Below are 21529 nucleotides of genomic sequence, written 5' to 3' on the forward strand. Positions count from 1 at the left end.
CCAAATATTACCATTTTGTTCTATCAGAATGGTTGCTGAACCCTGCTCTATATATTTTTAGATCACCCTAACTACCTTGCTTGGGGTGTGAAAAATTCACAGCCATGAGCGCTGTAACTGTGACAATATAACCCCTGGTGTAGACATGGCTAGGTCGATGGGAAAAGTCTTCCGTTGACTTAGCTACTGCTGCTCAGGGAAGTGGATTACCTGCATTGACAGAAAAATCCCTTCCAGCGATGTAGGAAGCATCTATAGTGCCACACGGGCATAGCTGCAGCCGTATTGCTCTAGCATGCATAGTGTAGACATGGTCTATCTTTTAAAGGCTTGTGTTCCAACTCTGGTCCTAGGCAGATGAAGAGTAATGGGGAAAGGCTTTGGCACTCAACATTTTAAAAGGACATTCTAACAATAACATTTTCTTACATTTGTGACAAAGAACAATTTCTCTCATAAGCCGAAATCATAGAATATTGTGTCCAAGTATTTTAAGATGAATATGAGGACTTCACAGAGCAAGTGCTTTTATAACAGGAGACACTCAGTTGAGAGGCACTATATTTACAAAGCCAAATGAAGGTGGTTTCATGGGGACTTCACAAAGTACTGTACAGGCAAATGACACTTTGTTGGAGCCTCATTGGAATCTGGCTTAATCTAAATAAAGGACTGGAACTGCACCAGGCTAAAAAACAAAACCAAAAAAACCTCAGAGATGCTACTGAACCCTTTCCTTTACTTATCAAACATAATGGATCCCAAGGAGGTTGTACGTTTAACCCACAAGAAGAAAAGAAGAAAAGGCTGAAATGTGGCTGAGTGTATGCAATCCTCAGTTCCTTTCTTTTAGTATATAAAATTGCAGATCCAGATTTCTACCTCAAATCTGTTTGTGAAGGAGGTTGGGTTACAGATTTTTGCCCCAAAATGTTGGAAATTTGTGGAGATAAAATCATTAGAGCCAGGACAGTTGAAATCAGTGTTTTGACAATTTTTTTCCACTCCTGATCAGCCAATTCAGTATCAATAAGAGCTTCATTTACATAGGTTTGATTACAAAGGCCAGGTCCTAAAATAGCAAATAAATTGGGAAATGCATGTTGGTATGTAAGATTAACTACAAAAGAGCAATAGACATTTTAGCAGTAGACTGCAGACTACAATTATGCTCTTGTATTTTACTTATAGAATTGGAAGCTTTTAATTTTGGACATGTCTTTCTGTTTGAGGAATAACTATGCTTACAAAGTATATTAATTTATGTTTAATTTTACAAAATAAATTATGTTTTTTCCCATTCTTATTTAAAAAGTGAGGTTTTTCCTCCTAATTGGTGAAAATCACAGCTTCCCGTGCCAAAAGTCAAAGCTAATATAATATAAAAAAGTACTAGAAGAACAGTTCGAAAGCAAACCCTTTTGTTGTAAAGAATTGATTTAGCCATATATTCAGTACCCGGTAATCTTACAACAAAGAAGCCTCTCTCCATTGCACGCCATTTGAGAAGCAGGTGGGTGGGGCAGGAGGAAAGAGAAACCATTTGAGTATTTGACTAATACCACAGTATTAAAAAAACTACTTAGAATACAACAGATTAATAGCATATAGTTATTAGGGTGCTAATTATATTATGTGATCCAGCAGGTTGTTATAAATACGTAATCAAAATTCAAATTCTTGCAATTAAAACAAAACTCCAACAGTTAAATAAATATTAAAAATTGTCAAACTATTGCCCTCTAAGTGGTTGGTACCACGTGGTCCTCCTGCTTTGACAAGGTCCCTCATCAAACGCTCTTTATCAAAGTAAGCTGTCCTGGGATCAGAGGGAAGGTCCACGCATGGATCAGAAACTAGTTAAAAGACAGGAAACAAAGGGTAGGAATGGTCAGTTTTCAAAATGGAGAGAGGTAAATAATGATGTCTCCCAGAGGACTGTACTGGGACCAGTACTGTTCAACATATTCATAAATGATCTGGAAAAAGGGAGTAAACAGTGAGGTGGCAAAATGTGCAGATGATACAAAACTACTCAACATAGTTAAGTCCAAAGTAGACTCCGAAGAGATACAAAGGGATCTCACAAAACTGGGTGACTTGGCAACAAAATGGCAAAAATTCAGTGTTGATAAATGCAAAGTAATGCACATTGGAAAACAATCCCAACTATGCATATAAAATGATGGGGTCTAAATTAGCTGTTACCACTCAAGAAAGAGATCTCGGAGTCATTGCAGATAGTTCTCTGAAAACATCCACTCAATGTGCAGTGGCAGTCAAAAATGCTAACAATGTTGAGAATCGTTACAAAAAGGATAGATAATAAGACAGAAAATATTATATTGCTATGTTATAAATCCATGGTATGCCCACATTTTGAATATTGCATGCAGCTCTGGTCACCGCATCTCAAAAAAAATTGGAATTGGAAAAGGTACAGAAAAGGGCAACAAAAATGATTAGGGGTATGAAACAGCTTCTTTGAGGAGAGTAATAGGATTGGGGCTTTTCAGCTTGGAAAAGGGATGACTAAGGGGTGATATAGAGGTCTATAAAATCAAGTCTGGTGTGGTGAAAGTGAATAAGGAAGTGTTATTTACTCCTTCTCATAACACAAGAATTAGGGGTCACCAAATGAAATTAGTAGGCAGCAGGATTAAAACAAATAAAAAGTATTTCTTCACACAACGCATAGTCAACCTGTGGAACTCTTTGTCAGAGGATGCTGTGAAGGCCAAAACTATAAAAGGGTTTAAAAAAAAAACAAAAAAAAAACGAACTCAATAAGTTCATGAAGGATAGGTCCATCAATGGCTATTAGCCAGGACAGGCAGGGATGCAAAACCATGCTCTGAAGTGTACCGTGCCTCTCTGCTAGAAGCTGGGATTGGGTGACGAGTGATGGATCACTTGATGATTACCTGTTCTGTTCATCCCCTCTGAAGCACCTGGTCAGAAGACAGGATACTGGGCTAGATGGACCATTGGTCTGATTCAGTATGGCCGTTCTTTTATTACAACCCCTCAAGGCCAGCTTGCAGATTCCTGTAGTTGTTTGGAGCATTTTAGAGTGATGGGTTGTATTCAGTGCTTCCAATACACCTTCTCCTCATCAGACTTGTTTCTTTTATCTTCTACAATCAGCTGAATTGCTGTGCTGTAGAGGTTAAGGCTCTCCAGAGCATGTGTTATTTATATTGCTTGTCTGCAGCTAGCTTTTACTATATAACCTTGACCATTGTCGTTCTCTTTACTTCCCTCTAGTGACCAAAATTAGGGACTGCATGCCCTTCCAACCTTACTTTCCTTCTAGAAGACGAAAGGATTTAGGCCCAGAGTTTCAAAGTATTTAGGCTCCTAACTTCCATTTAAATCAATACGAGTTAGGAGCCTAAATACCTTTGTGGATCTGGACCTTATTGTTGAGTGTGTGCGTGTTGTGAGAGAAGGTTGAGGAGAAATTTTAGGGTTTCCCCCAGCTTCTCTGTTGGAACTTTTTCTTTTTTTTGGACAGAGATCCGTCACCATGCCATGACAAAGTATATGAGGAACAGAACGCCAGGCTTCATGAAAGACAGGGTAGTATTACTTGCTACTGCTTATAAAACTTAACAAATTAAATAAATAGAGAGAAAGACAGTGTTCCTTTCCAACCAAAATACTAAACTTTCATTCGAGACCTCAACATATTCACTATTCAGTGATCTATATGAAATGAGCTCAGTGATCTCACTCCATTTTCTAGGTGTTTATATCACAAAAAACCCCACCATAATTACCACTAATTGGATCTCTTTTTGCACTCAGCAGAAAGAACACAAGGACTAAACTACCCTTTCACCCCACAAGTGGTCTCTCTAAGGTAGAGGTGAACCTTATTTGCAGAGAGGGGATTGGAACACTGGTGCTACTATGGCTTGAACTATGCCTATTCTGTTGATAACAGGAGTATGCTGTTCTCTGGAGCTACAGTATGTCACCTTTCATTAGCATTACATTTACATTTCATTGCTTAATTATGATAAGTTAGCTTCTGCAAACAACATTTCCGAATAGAAAGAGGACCTTATGTTTTACAAAAGCCTAAGGATCTGTGAACATTGCAATGATTTATAAATTCATTTAAGAATGGAAAAAGTGCACATTTTGGTAGATACAATAAATCTGATTGATTTTATTACACATCTTATTTTAGGATCACTTTTACATTCCTAGAGAAAAGAGATGATACAAATAAATATACACTGTAAAAACCTATTGACAGAACTAGGGATGTTCTTTGTCTACAGGTCACCAAAGAAAAGGTCAAGATCAACATAAGACCAAGGAGTATGAAATCCGACCAAGATAGTTGTGCCCACAAGCACCCTTGGGCACTTAATTCCAGAAACAAGAGATATGGGGCTGAGGAGGGTAAGGTAGTAAGTGCCTAGATCATAGGGAGTTAAATCACCATTGCCTGGTGCAGAGCAGACAGACACCACTGTTCTTGTTCAGTTCCAGCTGAGCATCTGATTATGGCTTTTGCATTGTGCACATATGTTTTTCTAATTTGTCTGTATGTTTAACACCGCAGAAAGAGAGCCACAAGAATCATTTCCCCGTTTAAGGCCTGGTTGTATAGTCAGACATCAGAAATTAAAGACAGGACAGATAAAATATCCAGATTTGTAGGAATCAACGCTTCTCTGAAACCTGGCAATGAATCTAGACACAGTGAGGAAGGCCTTACTATAGCTAGAAAGAGAGTTCTGTATTAAACCAAAAGTCTGTATAATGCATCATTACAGTTCAAAAGGTCATCACAGAGGTATGTGTTCTATAAGATTCAAGCAGCATGCAAATCTTTCAGTAAAGGGCAGTCAGGCCTATATTAAGGATTTTAAGTGCTATAATTCCTATGTGTTCAGTTTCATGTGGGATTTGACTCTGGAACAGAAGAGCTACCTTAACTGCACGTAACTTGAAAAATAAAATTGGATCCAATTAGACAGATCCAAAGGAAAGAAGAGGAGGGTTTTAAACACTCTTCTGAAGAGACTGACTGTGCACACTTTCCCAGGGCCTCTTCCAGGAACTTGGTGGATTTCCTGCCTTCTTTGGCTGTTAGTCTTCAGGAAGCCCAGATGGTTCAGATTGTAACCACATGCAGCAGAGAGGCACAAGCTTGACAGGATCACTTTTTAGACATGTCAATCCAGAACTTCACTAATGCAGTACAATTTAAGACAAAATGCGTTGGTTTCATCCCAATGTTGTTGCCACAAAATGTATGTCTGCACTGCAATTAGATACCCGTGGCTGGCCCGTGCCAGCTGACTCAGGCTCGCGGGGCTGTTCAATTGAGGTGCAGATGTTCAGAGTTGGGCTCCAGCTCAACCTCTGGGACCTCGCAGGATCCTAGAGCCCAAGCTCCAGCCTGAGCCTGAATGTCTCCCTAAGCAGCCCCACAAGCCTGAGCCCTGCAAGCCCAAGTCAAGCTGGCATAGGTCAGCCACAAGTTTTTAACTGCAGTGTAGACGTACCCTATGAATCTACTCAAGGAGTAGGACAATCAGAGTGAGAAGCTGAAAGCTGCTGTAGCCCTGAGATTTGCTTATTAGCGCAAATCACTGGGCATACTAATTAAATTGGAGCTGTGGGTAAAGGTAACTAAAAAGGCAATTTTACTTTGCCCACGCTGTTCCATTTCTCTCACCCTGCCACGTAACCTATAGAAACTTATAAATGGGCATTTTGAGGTAATTAGCCGTTCTAGCATATTAACAGTAAAAGCACATCAGTTGGGGTTTGGGCTATGATTTCCTATGTATGACTTCCTGCCACATGGGGAATTCTGATCTTACAAGTTTCATACAGAAACCCAATGGAATAGTAGTGAATGAAGAGGCATAGATATATCATGTATATATTACCATCCCAGGCTGTACAGTCACCTTGTCTCACTTCAATTCTCTGAACACTTAAACCATATAATCCTCTTTTTCAATTATGACGTAAAGAAGATCATATACCAAAGAGAGAGGGAGAGAGGTGACACTCCATTTTATACCACAAGACACAATTAAAAGGCTCTTTGTACAGAAACAGTGGTTTATGAAAAATGAAAGTTATGCCAGGCCTCCATTATCAGGTTAGCAGATAATGAGCAGAAGGCTCCTCCCTCACCCATAGGCAAAACTCTCCTCCCCACCATCAACATTTTAAAAAATTTAATTTGGTCCTCATCCAGAAATATACTCCTTGAATCAAAGCAGCTGAGTTAGAACTTAACTCAAGTCCATCTGAGCAGCTGGTTCACCAAGGCACCATGCCAGCAAGATGCAGAGGAGAGCTTTATGCTGAAAGTGTCATGTTCCTTCTGCTCATGGCGGTCAGATACAATGGAGTTTTTCCAAACTGGACCAAGTCAGTCAATGGACACATAACAAGAACATAAGGCAGAGTCCATACATTACAGTATTTCTAAAAACAGGAAAATTCTCATACACAGACTGGTCAGTCTAGGGAGAGATCATCTACAAGGGAGAGGGCAAATGGGTAAAAACAATCACAGGACAACAGTTGACAACAACAACAAAAAAATAACCCAACTCTCAATACACAGAGAACTAAAACTTACAAGCTGAACAGTGAGATGCAAGACAGGAACACCTTACTGCATCTTCTGAGCCCATCCAATACAGCAGCTCCCCTCTCCCTACTGGACCATACAGGCCTGTGGCATTAAAGTAGCCTACTTTAGTCATAGGGCAGCTTTGAAAAGAGACCATCTAAAGCAGAAGTTCTTCCCCCTTCAATTTCAGTGTACCATCCTTGGAGTTAATATCAGATCCCCTTACTACACCAGACCTGTGATTACATATGGCCCTCATTCCCACCTAGCCCCGCTGTATTCAGGAAAGCTTAAGACTGAAAAGTGGGAACGCAATGCTCTTAACTTGGAACAGGATGAGACATAAAAGGCAGCTCCTGCACTGAACCTCCTCAGAACATCAAGGGAAAGGTTGCATACTCATCAGAAATGAACAGTCTGGTATGGCTTTGCCTCATAGTGCTCCAGATTCCATCCGTGTCATAGGGAATGGCAGAACCAGCCATGTGTGCCTCCTGGCAGAGACTCAGCACCAAGCTAGATCTACATTTCCTATAAATGGTGGAAGATCTGAGAAAATGGCCACACACGCATGCCCTAGGGTTTAGATATTCAGTATGGACGCCAGGTGTGGGATGGGGAAGAGAGAGGAAGAGAGCTAGTATGGAGCTGGCACTGGTCTGCAAACTTATTCTGTGACAAGGTGGTCCCTGGGGGTAGGGGTTGAGGTCTTTAGCAGGTCAGTTTAGAAGAGCTCTAATTGATGCCTGTAAACAGATAGAGAACTTCAGTTTCTATTGCTTCCATTCTACAGGAGCACAAATATACTTACAAGACCCTCTCTTGTTCTACATTTCTAAAGGGAAGCAGACAGGTCTAGCTGTGAAGTGCATGGAGACAGATCTCCAATCCTGCCCTTCTCACGGTTGTTCAAGTCAACCTCTAACCCCGAATGAATATGCCATTCTTTCAATAGAAAGAGGAAATCAATGCAGCTAGTCCAGCTTGGATATGCTCTCCGCTTTTTAACCTCACTAAGTTTTCATCCTGAGGTTCTGGAGAGTTGATTCTATTGAGATGACTTTCAACTCTGCCCCGTTGCCCAACAGCAAGAGAAGCCAGGGCAGCAAAGGGGCTGGAACAGAAGGAGAGAGGGCGATGCTGTGAAGTGATTCCCATGCTTCCCATTGCTTCTAACACACTTTAACGTACCTCATGCATTTCTGATTTCCTAACTAAAATCCAATAGGGGCTGATTGCTAGATTGTGAGAAAATCTTTTCCTTCAAGATTCAGCACACCTGGGACTGGCACACTTTGACACACGTCAGTAAAACTGCAAAGAGACCATTACTATTCTCCAAAGAAAAGGGCTTGGAGTCTGGCTGAGAGTCCTCTCTGCAGGTTTTTACTTGTCTTTGCTCTCAGAAGGCAAATGCTGTTCACGCCCTGGAGAGGAATTGCTGTTTTTACTTAGGAACCAGCCCCCGGGACTGTGGGTAGAGTTGAGACCCAGAGGTGCCTGAGGAAGAGGATCCCCCCGATTTCCTTCCAGTTTTAGGCCTGAAGAAGTAAAAACAAAGAAAGTTGCCTTTACACATCAAAACTAATCTCCCAAAAGCTGAATGGTTTGATTGGATTCAGTTCTCTAACCAATCTGAGCTTGTTTTCTGCACTATTTTCCCATCTCTCCACACACCTCATGGTTAATTTAGTTTTCATCCCACTGACCAGTCCTGCAGACAGACAGTGACCCTATGTGTGCATACATTGCTAACTGGGGTCCGGTGGACATAACCTACTTTCTACGCTTGACTCACCTGGATTTTGATTTTTTATTTGATGTGCTCTCAAAGGTGGAGGCATCCACCTGTATCTCATCTTCATCCTGCAAAGCTGCTTCTAGAGCAGCTTGCACTTTAGGAGCAATGGCTGGGCCCTCGTAGTCTCTGGTTGTTCGGCTAGGCATATCTAGCTCCAGTAACACAATGTTTTCTGCCTAAGAAAAGTGGAAGCAGAACCGGAACCATCAATGTCCATACATATTTATACAAACAAATTCCTTTCCACTCACTGTACAGACATATTCCATGCTTTGATAAGGACTGTTATCAGAATTCATAGTTTTATTGGAAATGTATATTTCCCTTATGCTTATGGTCATATCACCCCTGTCGCAAAGACTGCTCTCTGGCTTGTAACTTTCCTATCACTCTGCTAAAGCTTTTGCTTTATCCCTTTTGATCAACACCAGGTGAAAGTAACTTTATCAGCAGCATGAAGGTCATAAACAAACACCAGACAGCTGGGTTTATTTTAAGACACATTTTTTATATGTCAAGAAGGAGGCTTCCTCTCCACAGTCTTCTGCATCTGTCACTCAGTTTATGTAGGACAACCATGTATCCTCAGAAATTCATACCCTTCTGAATACAAGAGGTAAACAGATGCAGGCTGCATCCATGTTTGGGCTTACCCTGTACCGGGCCTCTGGACGAATCATCATGGACATCCTGGCATGCTGACTCAAAGGCCTCTTGTATCCCACTGCTGAGACTGGCCTTTTCATCATCTGCTGGTTACTGAAAAGGAGAGTAGTACTAAATCCATTACATGCCAAATCTGACAAGGTTTCTCATTATTTGAATAAGTCAAAACATCGGCAATACACTGAGGCAATCCAGTGTATCTATATGGAAAAAGAAGACTGCTATTGCTGGGAATGTGCTCCAACTGGACAGTAAAAACCTAGCAAGTGGTATCAGATACAGTCCTTCACATTATCGTGCAGTTAGAGACCCGAAAGTAGGATAGTTGGCCTCTCCAATTTCTTCTTTTCTGCTTATTGTGGGATTTCTACACATACATATGATACAAACCATAGGATGATGTACAATCATCTGGCCCTGTCATTCTACATTTGCTCTTTGGAACTTCCCATATATAGTTAGGATTTGCCAACAGTTCCGACACACTGACCTCTGAGATATCTTATCTTTAAAATAAGAAATAACTATGATAATAGGTACGTTGAATCTGTTGACTTTTTAAATGGTGAACACAGTACTATATGCAGTTTGAAAAGCAATTTGTGATCCTTTCGGAAAGATGCTAAATATATGTAAGACATTATCAATAGAACTTTCTTCCTCTTCCTTCACAGGTTAGAATTTTCCTAGCTTTGCCTTCCCCTTTATTCTACTCAGGTTACAGTCTGGCTAGAACTTTATTCTGACTTTATAGTACAGCGAGAAGTTAAACACTTTAGCGAGGTGAGGCTAAAACTGTCTGGAGTAACTTGCTCTGGCTAACTCGAAGTCTTCATGTGACCCACATTCCAGTCCTAAAGTAAGGTTAGGTGGTAAACTCACTCCAGCCGGGTTATGGGATGCAGTTTCCACTGGTCTTCTTCTTCATCAAAGAAAGATCTGTTCATGATCTTGTTCTTTTCCTCCAGGGGAATAAAGTTTTCAATAATCAGGTGCCTGTAGATAACAGGCAAGAATAAAAATGGGACATATGCAAATAGGAAATTAACATCTCTATTCTGAATCGCCACATCACCTCTCCCCCACTGATCCAACACAGCCTAGAAAAAGAGAAGGAATTTCTAGTTCCCTCTCATGTTTAAATCTTGTTCTATAAATAGCTGGTTTGCAACCCAATGCCAAGAATAAAATGACTTCAGTAAGAATTAAGGGCAGCATATGGAGCAATGGGACCTACTTTAGCTTTAGCTCCCTAGTAAGCTCATTCTGGGTCTGTTCTAGTTCCTGCCGCTCCTTGATGTGCTCCTCCTGGAGGTCATGGATCTCTGCCTTCACGGCTTGCAGCTTGGAAAATAGCTGCAACAGATGAGAAGAACCAGAACAATGACTATTCAATGTTGCTATCTTCTCCACATACAGTGCCATTCAGTTTCTAATCCATCTCACTAGCATTATTTACTTTTTTACCTTTTTGAGTTTTTTCGTTTTGATGTCCACCTCTTGCTGTAGGGAACTATAGGTCTCTTTTAGCTCCAGTGTTTCCTCATCTCGACTTTCCATCTGTTGCTGAATTTCTCGCTCTCGACGTTTCTAAGGAATACCAAAACAAAGTTAGAGCTAAACTGTCATGTTATTGCCTTCAGTGCCCACATACATGAAAGCAACATCGAAGGTGTCTCTTTTGCCTGGGATCCAGGACTCTGGATTTAGATTCCAATTTCCATTTGTTTTTTACCTTAGAAATATCAGGAACATCAACCCTGTGTTTATTTGACTTTGATGAAGGATTTGTTGGGTGCCTCATAGGATATTTATTGTGAATAAGCTCAGTTAAAGGAGTGGGAGTGTTGAATCCTTAGCCAGGACTTTCTTTCTCCAAAATTTTAATTAGTCACTGCAGTTAATTACGCCCCAACAAAAACACAAAATAGAAAAAATTGTAAATAGCCTGACTAAATATCCCTCTCCACATTTAATTGCTGCAACTTTCACTCTCTAGTGTTTTATGATATCTTAATTTCATTAGTTCTCCACCACAGAAATTTCCCACCAAGACAGGACCAGAGTCTCTAATGTAAAAAACAATGAGGAAAAAAGATTACAGGCCTTCTCTATACATCATAAAGCAACAAAAAGGACAAAAGCTCCTTTTTCCTCTCTTTTGCCATTAAACTATCATTAAACAATCATTAAACTAGGACTAGGGATCAATCATTACCTTAATAATTACCATTAACTAGTTTATGGTTTCTCTTACCTTCTTTCATGTTTTCTTAAAGGTCTAGAACAGCAGTTCTTTGCCACAAAATAAACGTTTCCCCTCTTACCTGTTCTGCAATTTCCTGACGTTTCTGCTCCAGGATTTTCTGCTGTTCATTTGTGTGATCCACAATATTTTTCCCTCCAACAAGAAGCTTGCTTTCCATTGCCTGAAAGAAAAACCATGGCGAGAGCTTAACCTCTGAAGCAGCCATGTAACCAGCCCTTTTTAAAACCAGTAACAACTCCTTACATAGTTACCACTGAACTCTCCTTCTTTATCAGGCTGTCACTGACTGAACATTCAGTTTTAAACCTGTTATTATGGAAATTGTTCTCTGTATTAAATCCTACATAATTGTAAGGTTAATGCACTAGTAATTTGTTTTGTGTTTTGCATTGTGGCAATCTGTCCCACATTTGGTCTGCGAGGTTGAGAAGGATGCTTTCACACATAAAAGCTTTTAATAACTGTAACAGAATGAAGCTTGTTATTTATAAGTTACAGCACCATAAGAAGTGTGTATAACACGTTTAATCTATTGTACTGACTTCCCAGGGTCCTGCAAGTAGGTTCTACAACCACAGTTCATAAATGATAACACATATCTTACAAATGTGCACCACTAATTCTAAATTCAATTATTAAAGGAATTCCCACCTCTGTCTACATAAAGTTGATTTTTTAAAACTTCTGATCCAGGCACTCCCCATCACCATTACTCTGAAACTTTCTCTACAAGGTTATCTTCCCAGTTTGACGAACTGCCATCCTTCCCTAAATCTAGAGAACATTCCCTTCAAGGAGTCTAACAAGCACTCTACCTTGATTTTGGCACCCAGCATTTCTGCTGCTTCCTTCTCTCGCTTCAGATCCTCCATCTTCTTCTCCTTTTCCTTTAGCAGCCTCATCTTTTCTTCTGCCACCAAGCTGTGATCTTCTACAATAGCTTTCTTCTCAATTTCTAGCTTTTCCTGCTGCTCCCTCCAATAGTCATCTTTGTCATCCCCTTCGTCACCCTCTTCTCCATCCTCCTCTTCCTCTTCCTCCCCATCTCTTCTCCTTTCCCTCCTCTTTCTTTTGCCAGTGGACCTTTTTTCCAATTGTGCCTTGAGCCGAGCGATTTCTTCCTGGAATTCTCGTAGCAGCGCATCCTTAGGATCCTCATTAACTCTTGGTTTGTTCTTGATGTTTTTGGCACGGTTGGCATATCGCAGGGTAGTAAGAGTTTCTTCTACATTGTACGAAGCAGGGCCTATATTGGCCACCATCACAGTCTTGGCATTGCCACCTAGCGAGTCTTGAAGTAGCCTGGTTAGTTTTGAGTCCCGGTATGGAATGTGAGTACTTTTGCCATCTACTAGGGCAGATATAACATTGCCCAAAGCTGAAAGGGAGAGGTTAATCTTGGTAGCTTCCTTCAACCTTTCCCCCTGTGCTCCAGTCTTGGCCTGGCGTTCACTGCCTGCAAGGTCTACTAGGTTGAGTTTTCCTACACGGATGTGATTCTCCCCATCAAGTCCCACCTCGCTGCACTCAATAGTGATCACAAAAATGGCATGGGAACGGGAGCTATGCTCATTCATGTTGGTAGCACCAACTGAGCGGTTTTGATTCCCCACATTCATGACGTGCTCAATCTCCTTGACACTCTTTGTGACAAAAGATGACAAGTCCTTCACATACACACCAGTGTCTGGTCTCTCTTTCAGCTCCAACCTCTTGGACTGATCCTTTGAGAGCAAATCTCTGATTTCTTCTTGGTATATTTCCAGATAAGAAGCTCTAACCAAATACTGCTGGTTCTGAGATCTAGAGATGTGGGTGAAGATGTGGTCAAATGAATTGGGGATGACCCCTCTTTTTTCAACATCACCACGCACTCCTTCCATTGTATATGTTTTCCCTGTCCCAGTCTGTCCATAGGCAAAGATAGTCCCATTGAACCCTAGCAGGACAGAGTCCACCAAAGGTCTGAAGGTCTCATCATAAAGTTCAAACTGCTTAGAATTCCAGTCATAGACAGCATCAAAGGTGAAAGTTTTAGGCAGCTCATGAGGTGTTCCCCTTGGATTCTTCACTGATACCTGTCCTAATTTGACATCCACATCAACAACTTTATCATATGAAGCTGCCTTCTCTTTGCCATTCATTGGCCGGCACCGCACCACCACCCTGACGGATTCAGAACTCTTTAACTTGGACATGATGACAGGTTGATGGCTGGGGAGATTTGACAGACAGGTGATCCAGGAAGGACAGGAGCACTGAAAACCTAGAAATAAAGAAAGAATGGGCATGTGAATACAGTTTTCAGTAAATAATTCTGTGATTCAACTCATTTAATTCTGCAGGCTTTGGGTCAACTGAACTGTGGAGGATTCTGAAGCATAAAAATAATGCATAAGGTAAACATTTTAAAAAGTCAATCTAATTAAAACAATATCTCAAAATCTTACATATTGATTAATATTTGATTACGTAAAGAAACATGTTGAAAGAATCGTCACAAAATAAAGTCACTGAAGTTTACCAATTTATTTACCCCTTTCCCGTCTCTTTAAAAAAAATTAAAAATGCTATTTAACACTTTTTTAATTAGTTAAACCCATTGCAATAAACTTATACATTCTGGTTTGTAATAGTCAGGTAAAAGTATTAGCTTCAGGTCCTAATCACAGCACTTATAAATCTAACATACACAGGCACTTTTGAGTCACTTTATCTGGTGCTTATGCTGCTGCCTCCTGCATTAAAGATGCTGTTTAGAGGCTCTTGTGAGAAACCTAGTCAGTGTTTAGATCAAATGCTTCAACTCACCCAGCAAAATTATGAATTCAGGACAGACCTGAAGAAGTTTGTACATATATTTAGAAAGTTGTCTATGATTAAAACTACCTTCTGTTACTAACCATTTTAATTTCATAATGAAGAGTTTACAGTGGCCACTCCCTTGCCAATACCCTTCCTGGCATACCACATTTAATTTCAGGGAAGAGGTGTGAAACAGTTACACAGACCTAATGTTGCTGCCTCCCCCTCTTCAGCTGCCCTTATGCTGCAGAGAAATGGAAGGTTACAGAGCACCACAACGAGATAAAAGGAACTGGTGAACAGCAGGCGTTGTGCATCTTCTTATGCACCGCCAGCTTTAACTGCCTGCATTTTTAGTTGCCTAAAAATTGAACTTGATTATTTCTACTGCAGCAGCACCCGACAGATTGTGAGGTTATTTGGAAATCAAATATAAATACACTGGATTCTGGAGAAAGAGAGTCCCTTTTGGGTCTGGCACTTCAGGGTCAGGATTCAGATTTAACTAGTCCTATGTTATCTACACGTTATGTCATCAGAAAGATGCAGTGTTTCAGTTTCCTGCCACAGGTTTAAAACTCATTGCTAGGATCTCTTAAAGGAAAGCTATTGCCTGGAAAAGTGCTCTGATGCTTTTTCCTTTTCTTTGTTAGATTTTAAGTCACCTTCTGTAGGTCTAATTACAGCATTATAAATCTTTAATGCAACTGCCATAGCTGCCAGGATTCAAGAGAAACCCATTAAACATCTTTTCACCTTCTATTATACCCAGGGCAGTGTGTATCCTGTGATTCCCGAGCCATGGAATTTGATGCAGAATCTACTATCTGCCACAGAAACATGCGGCAATATCTAAAGGTCTACACTTACATCACTGTAGTGCTGCGTCACTGTAGCGCTTAGCGAAGATGTTACCTACGGCGATGGGAGAGCTTCTCCCATTGCTGTAAGTACTCTACATCCCCAAAAGATGGTAGCTATGTCAGCGGGAGAAGCCCTCCCGTTGACATAGTGCTGTCTACACCAGGGGTTAGGTTGGTATGACTACATTGCTCACACACACACACAAATACATTTCTAATCCTCTCCTTATCATTGCAAAGAAAACTTTCAATATGAATTGAGCATGAACCAGGACAGAGTTGTCTGCATGCTTGGGAAATCCCTGTAAGTAATGTAAACCATTCCCATCATCTCAACGGTGTGTTAACTCAAACCAACTAGCAATGAATTATCAACACTTGATTTAGCTAATGTGCTTGTTGCTGATATTAGAGAGAGTGGATAATGATGGAGCAGGCGCAGTCAGACAGCTTTTACTGTTAAGGATTGCATTGCTGGTTATGACAAAATTTCAAGTCACCTCCAACTATGCTCACACGGTAGATGGAAGGAGAAGTATTCTCGTCCAGTGTTAAAAATCTGACATGAGAGAGAAAAACAAAATCTTTGCCTCCCACACCTCTCTGGGAGCTGTAAAACTCAACTGCCCCATTACATTGCTGCCAAAACCTTCAGGTTCCTCCCTATCATCATCTATGGTGCAATTATGCATTTGCAATACAAACCATCTGTACCATTAAAAATAGAGGGTGCAGTTCCCAGCTCAGAGTTAGCACATTGGAGCGGGTAGGAAGAAGCCATAAAGATGGCTTTAGGTTATGTTTATGCCTCCCTTGTCCTGAACCGGCTCCCGGTGCAAGTTAGAGCAGCCAGTGGCTATTATAAGTTGCATTAGCTAGGACAGTCCCCTTAGGACTATTCAGCTGGTGAGGGATCAGTGAAGCGCACTGCAGACTGGTCCTGGATCTTCCCCCTCAAACTCCCATCATGCCCCTATCTCCTCACAGCCAGTCCCAAAACATTTGCTGCATGGAGCTGAGAGCTAGAGAATGGGCGACTCAGGATGCCAGATTTACATCAGCCCAACATTCCTGCCCCCTAAAGCTAGTTTAAGGCCCTTCTGCACCACTTCTTAGGAGACCCTGTCCTTAAAATAAGAGGGAAGTATAAAATAAATTGAACTTAATATCAAAATAAATAACACCGGCAAAAAGTACAAGGGTCTTTGATCATATTCCATTTTCTTCTAGTGTGTTGGGGCTTGCAAAAAAACAACACAGTTTTCCCCTGCTTCAACTCACACATCTTAAGTTGAAGATAGCCATTTGCACTCTAACTGTCATGGGGTTTTCAACAGACCTATGCCATTATTATTCCCTTCCCAAAATACTTTTATTTAGATTCTTTGTATAGGCCAGCTCTGCTCCAGTACCCTAACATGATGGAATATATTCCACATCCAGGTTCTGAAGTACTAAGTGATTGAATGCTATCTGGTTTTACAAGGTTCTGCATTAGACAAAACTCATGTTGCATAACAATTTGATTCACAAAGCCCTGCAGTTTATGGGTTCTGTAATGAGGAGACCCCTGGAGATGGTGAAACATGCTGATCCCTTCCTCGTCATTAGTACATTGAGCTTCCCTTTAAAAGAAAATGTGTAGCCACTCATCGATGGGTTGACACTAAGATATGTGACTGCATAGCTTGTGAAATGCAACTGAAAGGTTTCAGACAAACCAATTTTTAAAAAATGCACCCTCTAAGAAGGATGCCTCTTTGAAATCTTTCTAATAGCTGGACCTAAGTCTAAAGCAAGTACATATTAGAAAAGTCCATCTAGGATTTAAAGTCGATTTGTTTGGTTCACTCAGGGCTTTCCCTCTATTCTAATGCTAGCTGGATTGGTAGCAAAAATACCACATTTGAGGACTAAATTTTTAATTCTGAAATTGCATCTTGTCTTTGTCTCTTTACTAGAGGGGACCTCCCAAGAAATTCAGGTGTAGAGCTAGAGGACCAAAAACATTTTCTATCCCAATGCCCATGCTGTGAACAAGGCATTAATAAGAACAGGATGTAATATTATAGCACCCAAAAATATGTAATAATATTTATTGAAATTTCAGTAAGACCTTTTAAATTGTCTCAATGCCTTAATGGAAATTGCTGGCCTCCCTGAATGCAGAAGGTATGCCATTTGTGCAAGATGCTTGGAACTCAAAATAGAAAATCAGGAATGTGCAAAGAGTTGACCAAATTGGCTGAATCTTCATTGCTTTATAAACTTGCACAATGGATTCAATACAGTGTAAAGCAAATGACTCAGGATGCTATTGACTAAAACACAGAGATATTTTCCCTCCTGATTCACAGCTCCAATAAGGATAGGTTCACTCTCTGGACAGAAAGGACTATATATATTTAAAATGCCAGTCTAGAGAGAATATGAAAGTCAGATTCAAGACTTGTAGAAGCACACAGAGCAGACCCTCCGTCTTTGCTGATAAATAAACTTATGAATGTCAATCACATATATGCGTCTCCCTCCACTTCTGCCTTGGCATTCAGTGCTTCTGCAGCTGAAAATATCTGAGAACTGCATGGACAAAAATGAATGTGCATATGTATGCACCTTAGCCACCATACGTAAATTCAAATTAGGCATGGAAATGGTCATAAGATTCTGAAAACATAAGCCATGGTCTGTTACAGAAATGTTATTCTAATCAATGTGGTTAATCTTGAATAGGACTATTTCTGACCGCTTCAGTAGCACTCTTCTGTCAAACAGATTAAACTAATGTTTGTAGCAGTCAAACTGTCCTACAGGGTTCTTTGAAGCAGACTCTGTTAATCAAAACTATATACAGCACATATTCTCCAGATTCTTCTTGGGCCAAAAAGTTTATAGAAAATAAAACAAAACCATACAATAATTAATACTGCAAGGGATGTACCTTATCAACAACAAACTAACTTTTTATTCCCAAATGAATTTCATTCAGCGGCCAGAGCCAGAGATGTGTTTTACTCCTGGCTTCTCTATAATGTTATCCTTTTGTCTTTATCTCTGGCACCTTCCACAAGAGATATTGACTAGGATTACGTGATCCTAGTTCATTTAATCTACTGGTAGATTTTTTTTCAGTGCAAGAGCATACTGCTATTCACATGTGGCCATCTTGAATGTAAGAGAAAATATACATAGCAGTGGAGGAACCAACCACTCACTCTCACACTTTGGTATCCTATATATATTTAGTGAGAATTATGTTGTCTATTTGTCAGTTCCTTGGGACTGCCTTGCTCAAATAAATGCACATCTTGGATCTACTTTTGCCACAAACAAGTCAGTTTCTTCAACTCATCTCACCCCTGATTTGTCATGCTAACCCATCATGATCCATTTCCAGAGATACTGGTTGCAGTTGTAAACAGTTACTGGCATATCAATTAGTTGAACTCTTCTTCCTAATGAAAGCATTATACATTATTCTGGGGAATCTGAACAGAAATTTGTCTCACCTAAAAATTAAACAGCAATTTAGCCTGTAGATTTTATAGTCACCACAAATACTATTGCAAAATTTGAATTATAAGAAAGAACCAGAGATAGATGAGATAGAATAGCTTGTAAACTATACTTGCTTTACATCATTGCACCATTTATTTGTATGCTACAGTCAACAGCTCTTCCTCATGAAACCAGTAAATCCAAAGAGATCTGGATAAAACCCCAATTTACCTCTAATCCATTAGACTTCAAGGTTGAGATTAATGTATTTTAAATTATGCCCTGAATGACTGTAGGAAGATTTTTAAACCCTATTCTCTTTTAATACAATATGAGATCACACCTGAAAAAATAAGTGATGTCACAATTTGTCACATTTAATCATCAGAGAATTTTAGAAATCAGAGATGGTAGTGAACAGCTAGACCAACCAGTCCATGTCCATGGGGCCAGTATAGGACTGGTACCACACTGGACACGTTCTAGTGCTTTAACCTCTCTATTTTTGACACTGCCAAGCAAAGGAGCAGCTACATTTCCCTGCAAAGCTTAGCAGGTCTCCCTGTCAGGAAGACTTTCTTAATAGGCAGCCTAATTCTTACTTTTCATGATCTCATCTCATTACTTTGGTTATGCCACCAGGCATCATCCTAAATAATGGCATTCCCTGCTTGCTGTGTACTGTCTTCAGATATCTGTAGACTTCTAGCCTCACTTAACTGCATTTAGTTCTTTTAATCTTTCCTCATAATCCAATACCGCCAACCCCCTAAACATTTCTGTTGCTCTTTTCTAAATGCCCTCTGATTTCACTCTCTCTCTCTCTGGTAAAGAATTGCACAGAACTGAACAGATTATCCCAGATGTGAAAACACCACAGAAAAGGACCATCACCTCTCTGCTTTTTATTTTTTTTGCTGCCATATGACAATGTAAACCCATGTTTAATTTGCTGCCCACTACCATCCCAAGACTGTTGTGGCATTATTACTTCCCAGACGCCTCCCTCCCACTGAGTGAGAAACTAGAGTTTACGGAGAGTCATGTAAACCCCATGCTACATGTAAGTTTGAGGCTGTAACTGTCATCTCTGGTTATGAGATCAAAAAGTGTCTGAGCGTCAGCCTTTGGCTTCAAACCCACGTCACGAGTAGTCCTATACTGTAGGTACTGTGTATGATGTGACACGTTGGATCTATGATCTGACTTCAGGTGTTATGATCATAAAACAATAAAGGCAGCTGAGCAACAGTGAGATTCGTGGTGAAGAGAATTCAAAGCTACTGCAGTGGGTCATGAGATCATGCAACTGCCTGGAAGGCCCCTGAAATCATTCTGAAGGCACACAGGCGGCCTGTTCGGAGGCTGACCCAGGCACAGGAAAGGCAGGGAGAAAGGCAGAGTATCCATTGACGTGCCCACACGAGCGATGTATTCCTTTCCACATTCAGGGGGATGGTCCCTCCTTCACATGCCGGTGTGGGTGGAAACTGCCCCACCTTTGCACGCCCAGATGTGCACACGCATGCACGACAGGGGCCGCAACGCCTCCTTTGCATGCAGCTGCACGCCACCAGGCACGACAGGGGCTGCCGGCCACCCCTCCTTTGCACCGCCCAGGTGCGCACACGCGTGTGCGACGGGGGCAGCTGCTGTCCCGCTTCTGCAAGTCCAGGTGCGCACACGCGTGTGCGGCAGGGGCTGCCGCCCCTCCTTCGCACGCCCCTATGCTAGGAGCGGAGGGCCCCCGCCGGCAGCTGTGAAGCCTCTCCCCCGCAGCGCCTCCCTCAGCCGGGGCCCGCTGAGCCCCGGTTCGGACCCTGTGGAGGGGGGCCGGGGGTTCAGCGCGGGACTCACCTGCGCCGTCACCATGGAGCCCCCTCCCCCACCGCCTCTCCTGCTGCACCGGAAACGGGGGGGACGGACGACCACCGCTCACTTCCTTGGCAACCCGGACGCCCGCCCCCCCAAGCCATCACTTCCTTAGCAACCGGCTCCACGGGCCGCCTTAGCAACCGGTCTCCAGGCCGTGGCGACCGGAGACGAGGCGCCTTCGCTGCCCCGGCAACAACAAGCCCCGCCCCGCTCCATCCGGGGAACTCTGTTCACCTGGGGGCGGGGCGGGGCGGGACGGGACGTGAGGGACCTGTAGAAGTGGACTGGGCCGGGACCTAGTGGGGGGGGCGAGGGGACTAGATGTGGGGGGGGGGGGTGGAAGGCGGGGGGAGTAGATGTGGGGGAGGGGAAGGCATGCAGGGTGGGGGGTGTCTGCAGGGTGGGGGTGGGGAAGGCATGCAGGATAGGGGTGGAAGGCAGGGAGTAGATGTGGGGGAGGTATGCGGGATGAGGGCTTGGGGAGAAGTTCAGGATGGGGGTGGAAGGCAGGAGGGGGATGAGAGCGTGGATGTGTGGGGCTGGGGGAGAGGTGTAGGATGTGGGGGGCAGGAATGGGGGACTTTAACTACCCAGATAGCGGTTGGAAAAGTAAGATGGCAAAACAAATCTTTCCCATAAGTTCTTGGAGTGTCCCTGGGGACATCTTTTGTTACCGAAAGTTGAGCAAGAAACTGGGGGCAGCCAGTCTGGACTTGATTCAGGCCAAGAGGATGGTTACAAAGCAAAAGGTCGAGGGCCGTTTGGGACAAAGTGATCAGCAAATGATGATTTCATGATTCTAATGACAGGAAGGCGTGAAAGCATCAGAATAAAAGACAGTGGAATTTATTAAAAAAAAAACAAAACAAAAAAACCCTCACAGACATGAACCAATTCAAAAAACTGGTATGTAAGGTCCTCTGGGAAGAAAATCTAAGGGAAAAAGGAGTTTGGGAGAGCTGGAAGTTTCGATATTCAAGGTGCAACAGCAAACTATCCCAAGCGGAGATAGGAAGGATAGTAATATGGCTCCCTCAGGAGATTTTTAATGACCTGAAAATCAAAAAGGAGTTCTACAAAATGTAGAAACATGGGTGAATTGCTAAGGAAGAGTACAAACGAATAGCACAATC

At 41.9% G+C, this 21529-nt stretch overlaps 1 protein-coding gene across 1 annotated transcript; it reads right to left on the bottom strand.

The window, feature by feature from the left end:
* Nucleotides 1-7983: 7983 nt before the first annotated feature.
* KIF3B (kinesin family member 3B) lies at nucleotides 7984-20492 on the bottom strand. The gene is made up of 9 exons (XM_067553968.1): nucleotides 20379-20492; nucleotides 12171-13621; nucleotides 11414-11515; nucleotides 10554-10676; nucleotides 10324-10442; nucleotides 9969-10082; nucleotides 9074-9179; nucleotides 8418-8596; nucleotides 7984-8160 (listed from the first exon to the last, which is right to left on the bottom strand). The coding sequence occupies exons 2-9, from the start codon at nucleotides 13551-13553 to the stop codon at nucleotides 8067-8069; spliced, it is 2220 nt and encodes a 739-aa protein (XP_067410069.1). The 5' UTR covers nucleotides 13554-13621; nucleotides 20379-20492; the 3' UTR covers nucleotides 7984-8066.
* Between the last annotated feature and the right edge of the window lie 1037 nt (nucleotides 20493-21529).

Source organism: Emydura macquarii, unplaced genomic scaffold (genome assembly GCF_026122565.2).
Source record: "Emydura macquarii macquarii isolate MOO-44397 ecotype Brisbane River unplaced genomic scaffold, CSIRO-AGI_Emac_v2 contig_1483, whole genome shotgun sequence".
Lineage (NCBI taxonomy): Eukaryota > Metazoa > Chordata > Testudines > Chelidae > Emydura > Emydura macquarii.